A 13,576-nucleotide genomic window follows, 5' to 3' on the forward strand; every position below is an offset into this window, starting at 1 on the left:
ATCGCTCTCGTTAACGTTAAATTCGTTAGTAGCGGATTTACTCGTATCGATTTCATTGGGTTTAATTCGAGATAGAGCATCCGCTACTACGTTTTCCTTTCCCGGTTTGTAGATAATCTCTATGTTATCGTTAGAATTGTTTCTAACTGCTACTATAGCTCTACCTTCCTTACTGTTATAAATGCCGGGAAGGATTGGCAATTCCTTAAGATTTATTTCATCGTTTACAATGAAGTCGCCTTCCGTTTCTGTCAGTATTGGAATAAGTTGACTTTCTTGGGCGTTAAGAGTGCATGTCTCTTGTGAGAGGTGCTTTTTCTCGAGATGCAATATTTTCCTTCCTATTTTGAGAGTGTTTTTGCTTATATCCAGTGAAGCGTGTATGTCTCGTAAAGTTTCATACCCTATTAGGCCGTCAAAAAAATTATGAAAATCGAAAATATAGAATTTAATCTTCTTATTTATATTGAATACGTCGAAAGATGCTGACTTTGTAATGGTGTGTTTGCCTTTGGCGTTTGTCACGAATATATCTTTTTCAGTTTTGCAGTTCTGTAGATTCACGTGAGCAGTTGATATATAATTTTTGTTGGCGCCTGTATCAATCAAAAATTTAAGGACTCCCTTAGTTGTGAATATTTCTAAATAGGGAATAAAATTATTGTTTATCAAAGTTCTTCCTTTTTTTTCTGATCCATGCGAAAATTTAGCTCATCCAGTTCAGTATCGTTTGTGTTTGCAAATTGTTCTACATCGTTATTATTTATCTGCATTTTAGAATTCACGGTTCTCATTGAGGCATCACTAGCCGTAATCTGTAGGGGCTCGTACTTTCCAGATAAAGGCTTTGGACTTTGTCCTATCTTACGCGATCCGTACGACGTTGACGGTAGCTCGTATGTATCCGGCTTTTGTTTTCGATCCTGTATCGGTATGCGTTCTAACTTTTTTCGGTATGCAGCGTTAGTATATTCTGCGGATATTGAATACGCTTCGTCTATATTTTTCGGTTTGCTACACCTAACGTACGAGGATAACGATCCCTCAAGGCCATCGATGAAGCGTGTGAGTGTGATAACTCCAATCAAATGATGGACCCCTTCAATAGATTTTTTATATTCTTCGGTCACTGTGGTGATTGCCCTTATTTTAGATGAAACACTTTTTAAGTTATCATAATATTCTAGCAAGGTCTTATTTCCCTGCTTTTCGTAGAAAAGGGTTTGCAAATGGGAAGCTAAATCCCTTTTATCGTCAAAGAAGTTTTGCAATACTTCCTTTATCTCGGGCCACGTGCTAACATTCCCGGCGGCAATTATTGCTTCTCTAGCTTCCCCGGTTATTTTGCTTTTCACTGCCCTAACTATTTGGTCGTAAATTGCACTATTCTTATACTCGTCAAAGAGTTGGAGCTCACTCTCTACGTCCTCGATCCACGCGCGGGTTTCGTGTTTTTTACCTTCGTAAGTGGGTAGATAGCGGATGCTGTCCGGCGTTCTAAAATTTATAATAGACTCGCTTGACCTCGCTTTCAGGCTATTCATTTCCCTGACGAGTTCGTTTTGCGTGTTAGTGTGTTGCCGAATGTGTTCCAGCAACTCTTCCTGAGTATAGTTTGGTTCCATTATTTCCACTAAACGCACTTTACTCACGGCTAGAATATTTGCTCTGCTTCTTTTGGTGCTGCAGCGCGTGCTCTGGGCGTTCTGAGTATTAAGTTGCTTTCGCTGTTTGGTGTCGTTTTGTAACCCGATGGTCGGGGCGTTTCTTCTGGATCTGCTGCTTCCTCCGCAAGTCCTCTGATATGCTCTCAGGGATGGAATAATCCGGGATAGGATGACGTTATGCAGGGTTCCAGATGGAACGGTTATCGGCTGCGCCAGTTATGAGATGGTCCTTGCTCGTTCGAGCTTCGAGAATCAACTGAACTATATTTTTTGGGGTGCTTATCGACTAAGTACAATCTAATCTTATCATTACGCACACTTATACCTTACACTATCTTACAATTACTCGTATATAACGTCTGGGGCCGTAACGTACCGATGCTGTCTTAAGAACAATATCTGCGCTACCAAGCCAATACTATCAATTTCGTCCGATCATAAACACAAAATCAATTGTTTGAAACATGATTCAACGTGTGAAAATGCTACGCTTAGTGTTGTTCAAAACACAAAAGGCCACGATAAGAATGAAGCCAATGATTTCGATTTATCGGTATACTACGGGGAACTTTCAGTACTGTGTGACATCCAGAAATTTATCGGTGTAATATGATTTATCTCGGATAGGAGAAACACTTTATTTTACACTTCGAAGCTTGTTCGAGCTTCACCGATAACTTTATTGCGAATGAATTTTTACATCGTTCGTAGCGCGTTTTTATATTAATTTGAACAAAAGCCTGGTAGCACCGCGTAATTGCGCGCAAGGTGACCGCTTGAGTATGCTGCGCAATTTGATCCTATCTTTTACTTTTAATGTTTACTAATAGTACTATCCTACCTAAATCATATCTTAAACTAACCTAATTTAAATTACCTATCTGTTGAGAGTGTCTCCTATTTAATTAATATATTATTTGAATCGAAATAGATGGATAATTTATTATTTACGGGGAAACAACTATCTGTCTCTTTCTAATATATTATCGTTCTATCTTATCTAGACTGCCTAGTTCAATTTAACTTCTATCCTTATCTTAACGAAACTATTAATCTTACACCTTTAATCTATACACCTGATCCTTTGCCATAATTAATATCTAGCTATAAATAATTTCATATAGTTTTGATCGTTTTATATTTTCTATAATTTAAAAATAAATTCTATTATGATTTATTACTTAAAGTATATTACATCCTTCCCCTTAAAAAAAATGAAAAGTGTATGGAATGGAACGAAGATTATGAGTGTAATTACGTATACTTTTCATTTCTTAATTAATCTATTTTTTTACACTATAACCTCTTTAGCGGTAGTTTTATTTTTAATTGTACAGTTTGGGTAATTTATTCGTATAACTGTATATGGTCCTATATAGCAAGGATCTAGTTTTTTCCTATTTTCGTTCTTTAAATACACTTGATCGCCTAGCCCTATCTTGATGGGATTTATATTTTGGTTATGAGTGCTTTGTCTTTTTATTTTTTCTTTTATTAAATTTTCACGTGCGAGCTCATTAGATTTCTGTAGTTTATATTTCATCTCATAGTAGTATTGTTCTATGTTATACACTGGGTCTGTTTTGCCATTGTAAACATCTTGTGGTATATTTGGTGACCTTCCAAAGATTAATTCGAATGGAGTGAATTGTGTATTAGTATGACATGTTGTGTTGTACACAAATTGATAGAACTGTGTCCAGTCATCCCAATCATCATGTTGCTCATTAGAGAAGGTTCTCAAATATTCGTTCAAGCTTCTATGGCTTCGTTCAAGTGATCCAATAGTCTCAGGGTGATAGGCTGTGGCAAAAGTTTGTTCAATTTTGAGGATCTCCGATATTTTTGTTAGTATTTCGTTATTGTACTCAAGCCCTTGGTCAGATCTCAATTCCATAAAACTTCCGTATACCAATATAAATTTTTCAATCAATGCTCTAGCTATTGTATTAGCTTCTTTGTTGGGTATTGGTATTATGACAACAAATTTACTCAGGTCGCACTGTATTGTAACAGCATACCTGTTATTATTATTAGTTCGTGGTAATGGTCCAACTGTATCAATGGATATAACTTGGAATGGTTTGGCGGGTGTGGATGTAATAGTTTCTTTTTCTTTTGTGTGTTTTGTAATTTTATGCTTCTTGCAAGCTTCGCAATTATTAACAAACTTTTTTATGTCTTCCTTCATATTTTTCCATTTAAATTTTTCTCGAATTTTCAAATATAATCTATATTGTCCAATGTGACCTCCTGTTGGGGTCGTATGATAATTATTCATTGTATTATTTATATCTGATTTTTGGGTAAGCATCCTAGGTGGCTTGAATATTATTATCTCGATACCGGAAATGGCATTGTTTGCGATTTCCTTTATGGTACAGATACTAAATAACGAAAATATTTGATCATGAACTGATATGGCTACTTTGTCACGATTAAATCTCTTCAGGATTTGGCATAACTCTAGAAGAGCTGATTCGAGAATCAGACTTCCATTTTGGCCTTTTTCATCATTGAGATTAAATTTCGTGCCTCCTAGCTTTTTGATTCCGTTATGATTGTAAATTCCAATTTCTATGCTTTCTTGTTTAATGTCAGTTTTTAATTTCAACGATTTATTTACTTGGGATGGCCTATCTGTTTCCCATATTGTTGGTATATTTATAATTTCCTGTTCTTCTATTTCTTCTTCTTTCTTGTCGTGAGCTTTACTCATTGCTCTAGTATTTACTCTGAGTATTGTTTTATTTTTCATCCTTATTATATCTTCGTCCTTTACCGTCGGTATTTGTTGTTTTAGATATTCAGAATCTATTTTAATTCTGGAAAGTGCATCAGCACCTACGTTACTTTTACCTTTTATATATTCCAACTCAAAATCATATTCCTCAAGGTCTAATCGTATGCGAGTGAGTTTTGATGAAGGGTTTTTCATGCCAAATAAGTAGGTCAGTGGGCGGTGATCGGTTCGCATTTTGAATTTTCTGCCATACACATAGGGTTTAAAGTGATTAATTGCCCAATGGATGGCAGTTAACCCTTTCTCAATAATTGATTTATTTTTTTCTCCTTTCGTAAAACTTTTACTGGCGTAAGCTATAGGGAGATCTTTGTTATTGAAGGTTTGAGAAAGAATGGCCCCACATGCTGAGTCTGATGCATCAGTCGTGATTGTGAAATCTTTTTCAAAATCTGGGAACTTACAGACAGTGGGCGACAATAGTTTTTCTCTTAATAAATCAAAAGATTGACGACATTGTTGCGTCCAATTGAAAGTAGTGCCCTTTTTAAGTAAATCATTTAATGGTTTTGCGATTTTAGCAAAGTTATTTATGAATTTTTGATAATAATTGCAAAAGGCAACAAATCTGCGCACTTCATCTGCGTTAGTTGGTATTGAATAGTTTTTAATTGCTTGGTACTTAGAATCGTCTGGATATATTCCGGCTTCCGTTATTTTGTGTCCCAAATATGTTACCTCGCTTTTAAAGAGTTTACATTTCTTCGGATTTAACTTCAAATTGTAATTTTTCAATCTTTTGAAAACTTTACTTAAATTTTCAATGTGATGATTTTCCGTACAACCGGTGACAATGATGTCGTCTATGTATACAAAGGCTATTTCTGGATTCAGGCCTGACATGGCTATCGCCATCATCCGTTGAAAGCTGTTGGGACTTACATTAAGCCCAAATGGTAATCTGGTAAATTGATAATAGGTGGAATCGCATACGGATTTGTTTATTTAACCATGGTTTAATCTGCCGTCTAGCGTTCATTTTGGATGAACCGCGTTCATTTGTAATTCATTTGTGTCAAATTAAACCATGGATTAAAACTAAACAAACGATTGTCACGCACCCTAGGGTTTTGCGGGTAAAAGTTTCGAGCAGTATAATAAACCATGGTTTCTGGCATCGCATACACTCTGACTTCAGCGTTGACGATGGTTTATTATATGATGTGTCTGGGGTAGTTGTTTAATAAACAAATCTTCCGCGCAAGATATTTTAATGTAAAATATCCTTAGGGAAGTCGATATTTTTGTGAAACTAGGCAAAAGAATATACATTTTTAACATTGGAATGGATGAAAAAGGTTTAATAAAAAAGTAAAAACACAAATAAATACCAGTTATGTCGCCGATGGGCAAACGAGTGTTTAAAGAACATTCGGCAATTTAACACCTAAGCTACTATGGATAGGACTAGTCAACGTGCATCTTTTTCATATTTATTAGCTAATCGAAAGCACATGAGTTTTTTTTTTAAACAGAGTTGGTTGGATTATGGGGCTAAACCAAATAGGGTATTCCCAGTCTTCAGCGAACCGAACCATATCCGGTTGTATGAACGAAGGCAAAAAATGGCGTATTCCATCTAATTTTTCTAAAAAAAGAGGAAACGGAAAATTGAGAGATATGTACGTTATATATTTTAGCATTTTCTTATAATTTGAATGCAGTTTCCAGTTGAGCCAAATGCCTTGCTTCGATACGAATCAGTTGATTTAATTTTCTACGATATGGAAAACCACTAGAATATTTTCTGTGGCATGAATTAGTGGCAGCAGATTTATTTTGCATTAATTCCCGTTTTAAAATTTCCCACCACTTGTACACAAACCAAAGCAAATGGTATAATGGCCAATGTTTATTCGAATTACACAAGGTAAAAGATTTCACAGGTTTGTGTTTTCCATATCGTGTTGTTATTTTTTCATTTGTAGTTAATAAAAATGTACCAATGACAATTTTAAACAATAAAGAAAAACAAAGAAGTTGTTTTTTTTATTAAAAATTGGTTTGAAAACGTTCACAATAACATTTTATACGTGTTTGTAATCAAAGCGCAAAGTAGGCTTTGTATCGAAATTGCATCCAATGGTTTAACATTTAACCATGGTCAATTGAAACAGTACGCGATGACAAATTCGAGCGGCTAAAATAGACCATCGCTTAATTTAAGCCATGGTTAAAAATTAAACAAATTCGTATGCGATTCCACCTAATGCCCTGTGGGAGTTGAAAATGCAGTGTTTTTTTTGAGTTTTGTTCTAAAGGTATTTGATGGAACCCTGACATGAGATCGAGGGTGCTAAAATATTTGGCTCGCCCCAGTTGGTCCAATATTGTGTCTATTCTGGGTAGGGGAAACTTGTCAGGAAGAATTTTTTTGTTTAGTTGTCGGAAATCGACAACTAATCTCCATCTTTTGGAAATATCTTGGGATTTTTTTGGTACTAGAAGAATTGGTGAATTATATGGGGACATTGAGTGTTCTATGATTTGGTTTTCGAACATATTATTAACTTGGGCATTTATTTCATTGGTTTGAGAATATATCTGCTTATAATTTGGTATAAATAACGGATTATTATCTTTGAGTTGAATTGATTGTTCACAGAAATTGTTTGTTGTTATTTGATCATTTTCTAGACAAAATAGTTCTGAAAAGTCTGATATAAGCTTCTTTAAATCATTTTGAACAAATTGTGGAGTGTCATTTATATTTAATTTTTCTAGAATGGTATTTAATCTGAAACTACTACTCAATTTATTCTGTTTAGCACAAAAAATGGTATAGTTTTTGAGTGGTTCTATTGTTGGGTTGAAATTTTTGTTGTTTATACGCACGTCTTTTTCTGTTGTGTTTATGAACTTTACATATGGGCATTCCTTTGAAATAATTGAATTTCCACAAAATACTCCAGGTAGTATTTCTTGACAATGTATTAATGAGTCTTCCTTGATTTTGGGTGAAAAAATACTTTGTATAAATTCACTTCTAGCAGGGATAGTAAAAGTGTACTTTTTATCTTCTTCAATTGGGTGCTCTATCGTTATACCTTTCCACGTAAAGGTAAGGAGCCAATGCTCGTAATCTATTAAACACTTATATTTCGTAAGGAAATCTCTACCTAAAATGCCGTCTACGTTTAGGTCTATTGAACTTGGAATTATATTGAATTCTTGACACAATGATGTATTTCCAAAAGTTATTTTGCCATAGGCTGTTCCCAAAGTATTGATTGAATTACTACTGATGCCTGTCAATTTGATTTTCATATTTTCATTAATACTTTTTACGTTACTTATTTTGTTGATTTTGAGGAGTGAAATATCTGCACCTGTATCAATAAGGAGGTTGCAGTATGTGTTGTTTGATAAATCTATTTTTACTAATATTGAATTATTTGTTGTAAGATTTATTGTGAGGATTGGCATTCGGTATGAGGTTGTTCTCTTTTGTTCTAAAAAAGAGTCCTCTTCGCGTGTAGTTTCTATTGGATATGTTCTCCTATTTGATGATTCATTGAATTGCCTATTATCATTATTGTCCCTTGGGGCAAAGTTCTGGCTGTTTGAATAATTATTTCTCCTGCTATTATTGTAATTATTGTTGTTGTGATTTTGCCTATTATTAAAGTTATTTTGATTTCTGTAACTGTTTTTATTTTGAAATCCGTGGTCATAATTATTGTTGTATCTGTTACGATTTGAATATGATTGGTTAAAGTTTTGGTACTTTTGGTATCTGTTTGGGTATCTATTTTTATTTGAAAAGTGAGGTGGCTGTTGGAATTGATTATAATAATTGCCGTAACCGGAATGTCTTACAGGCATGATTTGTGAGGTATTGCTTGATTCATTTTCTATTACTTTTTCACAAGCTGCCGAGACTGAAGAGAATGCGGCTGCTTTAAGCAGTAATCTGGTCTCTGGATTGTCGATTTTTTCTATAAGTGTTGTGACGCCAATTTTAACTGCCATTTCATTGGCGACATTTTCTGGGATATTTTTCTCTAAGTATAAATTCTTAAGCTTTGTTGTTAATTTTTCTACCTCGTCGCATAGTGATTGCGTGTCTTTTGGTCTTAGACATTTGAGTTTGTTTGCAATGTTGTCTGGAGATACTTTTAACTGACACCTGGTTTTTACATCATTCAATAATTGCTCTATGGTTTCAAGTTTCAGAGGTAGTCCTAAACGTGCCTTGCCAGTTAACCTTGTTTTCACGAATTTAATTATTGTTTGTTCCTGAACACTTCCTGATAAATCTTTTAATAAAGTTACGGAATCTACAAAAGAATCAAGATTATCAGCGGAACCATCGTACACTTGTACGAGTGCTGTGGCTACTTTAATATCTAACTGAGCCATTCTATTGAAAATTATAACCAGTTTGGAAAGTGTTTTGAAAGTTATATGTTTTCGAGCTATGCCTAGGTGTTGGTTTATGTGAGATATTATGTTAGAGAAAATATATCGGGAACGCAGAATTATGGAATTGACTTCTTCTTCGCTAATAACTTTTTCCAATTGGATAATATCGGCTTGAATTCCAGCTACTATTTGTGTAGCTAGTAGCCTATCACTTGTAAGTTTACACGTTCTGTGACTTTTGTTTGGATCGCTTAGACGAATTTCCAATGTTTTGAGCCTACGAACTTTTTCTTCCAATTCATCCATGCACCAATTGATGCTGGCAAATGACAAAACATAAAGTGTAGGAGGAAAATAACACCAATGAGCAGGACGCGAAAAAAAAATTTTTTTTGACTGATATCAATAGTAGCACATTTTTTTTTTTAGCCCTTTTTTTTAAATATAATATCCCATTTACAATAATAAAAAAAATTCCCTACTAACCTTGGCCCTTTAAGGGTTTACGTATGCTTGCCTCGGTAGTGGTAAATAATGTTGTCCCTATACCGCTGGTGCTGGGTGGTACCTGCTGGTGCTGGGTAGAAGCCGCTACGTGGTGCTAGGTAGTTGTATGTACTCGTTCGCCGCTACGATGTTGTCCTTTTTTTTTTTTTTATTATTTTTTGTTTCACTGTTCCGCTACGGCGGTGACTGCTGTCCCGCGGTAAGGCGGTATTTGTTGGTGTCCGAAGTAATAATCCAACTCACGATTAAATCTCTCACTTTTGCTGGACTGTAGCTGTCCTTTTTTTTTGTTTCTATGATCGTTATGGCACTCACTCCTATTACGCTCACTCACTTCAACTTTTTTTTTTTACACTGCCGTCTGAGTCCTTTTTTTTTTCACCAAATTTTCCAAATTCGACTAAGTCCACGTTTTTATGGGACTTAGAATTTGTTCACATGTTTTTGTTTTTGCGTCCAAGTCCGATTTTTTATGGGACTTTGAAATTTCCACCACTGCACCTAATCAAAGTTGGTTTTTGATTTTTCACAAACAATCCACTAAGTCCACTTTTTCGTTGGACTTAGAATTTAAAATACTTTTATTTTTACGGCCTAAGTCCAATTTTATATGGGACTTTGAATTCGCACTAACTGATTTTAATAATTTTTTTTTGTTTTCTCCCAAATAATCCGCAAAGTCCACTTTTTCGTAGGACTTAGAATTTACACTTAACTGCACTTTAATAATTATTACTTTTTTAGATTCAGGCTCCACGTCACGGTCGCCATGTAATATGATTTATCTCGGATAGGAGAAACACTTTATTTTACACTTCGAAGCTTGTTCGAGCTTCACCGATAACTTTATTGCGAATGAATTTTTACATCGTTCGTAGCGCGTTTTTATATTAATTTGAACAAAAGCCTGGTAGCACCGCGTAATTGCGCGCAAGGTGACCGCTTGAGTATGCTGCGCAATTTGATCCTATCTTTTACTTTTAATGTTTACTAATAGTACTTTCCTACCTAAATCATATCTTAAACTAACCTAATTTAAATTACCTATCTGTTGAGAGTGTCTCCTATTTAATTAATATATTATTTGAATCGAAATTTATGGATAATTTATTATTTACGGGGAAACAACTATCTGTCTCTTTCTAATATATTATCGTTCTATCTTATCTAGACTTCCTAGTTCAATTTAACTTCTATCCTTATCTTAACGAAACTATTAATCTTACACCTTTAATCTATACACCTGATCCTTTGCCATAATTAATATCTAGCTATAAATAATTTCAAATAGTTTTGATCGTTTTATATTTTCTATAATTTAAAAATAAATTCTATTATGATTTATTACTTAAAGTATATTACATCGGCAATGGTCAGCCAAAACATTTTTGCAAACATTTTGAAAACTGCAAGGAAACCAAGACGAAGAACGAGCTCACATACAATGTTTGGAACGCTACTTTAGAAGATAGCGACGAGTTTATCGTCAATGTTGGTTTCAACTCGTCGCATCTTGCACATTACCAGATTTTTATTCGAATAGCAGGCAAGTGAATTGGGTCATGGAAGTAATCTAATATATAAAAAACACCGTTGTCTGTATATGTATATACGTAATATATAAATATAGATATATATATATATATATATATATATATATATAGTTTGGGGGCTTACACCTTTTCGGATCGATTTCGGATCGATTTCGGATTTTGGATGGTCGCTGGGAAAACAGGTCTTACTCGCTTGATGTCCAGATTCGAAGAGGATTAATTTTATTCTTAACTATACCAAGGCAGTGCCTTGTTCTAAAATAATTATGGGGCCTAATTATGTCGCCCGTTTAGGGGTGTGGGTCGAGTGCTCCGTGGTGGCGTTTGAACTGAGCGCAATGTTCGTTACCTTCGTTATCTGTTGAGAGTGTCTCCTATTTAATTGATATATTATTTGAATCGAAATTTATGGATAATTTATTATTTACGGGGAAACAACTATCTGTCTCTTTCTAATATATTATCGTTCTATCTTATCTAGACTGCCTAGTTCAATTTAACTTCTATCCTTATCTTAACGAAACTATTAATCTTACACCTTTAATCTATACACCTGATTCTTTGCCATAATTAATATCTAGCTATAAATAATTTCAAATAGTTTTGATCGTTTTATATTTTCTATAACTTAAAAATAAATTCTATTATGATTTATTACTTAAAGTATATTACATCCTTCCCCTTAAAAAAAATGAAAAGTGTATGGAATGGAACGAAGATTATGAGTGTAATTACGTATACTTTTCATTTCTTAATTAATCTATTTTTATGCACTATAACCTCTTTAGCGGTAGTTTTATTTTTAATTGTACAGTTTGGGTCATTTATTCGTATAACTGTATATGGTCCTATATAGCAAGGATCTAGTTTTTTCCTATTTTCGTTCTTTAAATACACTTGATCGCCTAGCCCTATCTTGATGGGATTTATATTTTGGTTCTGAGTGCTTTGTCTTTTTATTTTTTCTTTTATTAAATTTTCACGTGCGAGCTCATTAGATTTCTGTAGTTTATATTTCATCTCATAGTAGTATTGTTCTATGTTATACACTGGGTCTGTTTTGCCATTGTAAACATCTTGTGGTATATTTGGTGACCTTCCAAAGATTAATTCGAATGGAGTGAATTGTGTATTAGTATGACATGTTGTGTTGTACACAAATTGATAGAACTGTGTCCAGTCATCCCAATCATCATGGTGCTCATTAGAGAAGGTTCTCAAATATTCGTTCAAGCTTCTATGGCTTCGTTCAAGTGATCCAATAGTCTCAGGGTGATAGGCTGTGGCAAAAGTTTGTTTAATTTTGAGGATCTCCGATATTTTTGTTAGTATTTCGTTATTGTACTCAAGCCCTTGGTCAGATCTCAATTCCATAAAACTTCCGTATACCAATATAAATTTTTCAATCAATGCTCTAGCTATTGTATTAGCTTCTTTGTTGGGTATTGGTATTATGACAACAAATTTACTCAGGTCGCACTGTATTGTAACAGCATACCTGTTATTATTATTAGTTCGTGGTAATGGTCCAACTGTATCAATGGATATAACTTGGAATGGTTTGGCGGGTGTGGATGTAATAGTTTCTTTTTCTTTTGTGTGTTTTGTAATTTTATGCTTCTTGCAAGCTTCGCAATTATTAACAAACTTTTTTATGTCTTCCTTCATATTTTTCCATTTAAATTTTTCTCGAATTTTCAAATATAATCTATATTGTCCAATGTGACCTCCTGTTGGGGTCGTATGATAATTATTCATTGTATTATTTATATCTGATTTTTGGGTAAGCATCCTAGGTGGCTTGAATATTATTATCTCGATACCGGAAATGGCATTGTTTGCGATTTCCTTTATGGTACAGATACTATATAACGAAAATATTTGATCATGAACTGATATGGCTACTTTGTCACGATTAAATCTCTTCAGGATTTGGCATAACTCTAGAAGAGCTGATTCGAGAATCAGACTTCCATTTTGGCCTTTTTCATCATTGAGATTAAATTTCGTGCCTCCTAGCTTTTTGATTCCGTTATGATTGTAAATTCCAATTTCTATGCTTTCTTGTTTAATGTCAGTTTTTAATTTCAACAATTTATTTACTTGGGATGGCCTATCTGTTTCCCATATTGTTGGTATATTTATAATTTCCTGTTCTTCTATTTCTTCTTCTTTCTTGTCGTGAGCTTTACTCATTGCTCTAGTATTTACTCTGAGTATTGTTTTATTTTTCATCCTTATTATATCTTCGTCCTTTACCGTCGGTATTTGTTGTTTTAGATATTCAGAATCTATTTTAATTCTGGAAAGTGCATCAGCACCTACGTTACTTTTACCTTTTACATATTCCAACTCAAAATCATATTCCTCAAGGTCGTATGCGAGTGAGTTTTGATGAAGGGTTTTTCATGCCAAATAAGTAGGTCAGTGGGCGGTGATCGGTTCGTATTTTGAATTTTCTGCCATACACATAGGGTTTAAAGTGATTAATTGCCCAATGGATGGCAGTTAACTCTTTCTCAATAATTGATTTATTTTTTTCTCCTTTCGTAAAACTTTTACTGGCGTAAGCTATAGGGAGATCTTTGTTATTGAAGGTTTGAGAAAGAATGGCCCCACATGCTGAGTCTGATGCATCAGTCGTGATTGTGAAATCTTTTTCAAAATCTGGGAACTTTAAG

General features: G+C 34.2%; 1 protein-coding gene across 1 annotated transcript; it reads right to left on the reverse strand.

Moving 5' to 3' along the window:
• Positions 1–668: 668 nt before the first annotated feature.
• On the reverse strand, positions 669–1,625 carry LOC131293392 (uncharacterized). The gene has a single exon (XM_058321471.1). The coding sequence runs from the start codon at positions 1,623–1,625 to the stop codon at positions 669–671; it is 957 nt and encodes a 318-aa protein (XP_058177454.1).
• Positions 1,626–13,576: the final 11,951 nt, after the last annotated feature.

This window comes from Anopheles ziemanni, chromosome 2, assembly GCF_943734765.1.
Source record: "Anopheles ziemanni chromosome 2, idAnoZiCoDA_A2_x.2, whole genome shotgun sequence".
In the NCBI taxonomy this organism is placed as follows: domain Eukaryota; kingdom Metazoa; phylum Arthropoda; class Insecta; order Diptera; family Culicidae; genus Anopheles; species Anopheles ziemanni.

Coding starts and splice junctions, on each gene's coding strand:
- LOC131293392 (XM_058321471.1), bottom strand. CDS start 1,625: ATGGAACCAAACTATACTCAGGAAGAGTTGCTGGAACACATTCGGCAA.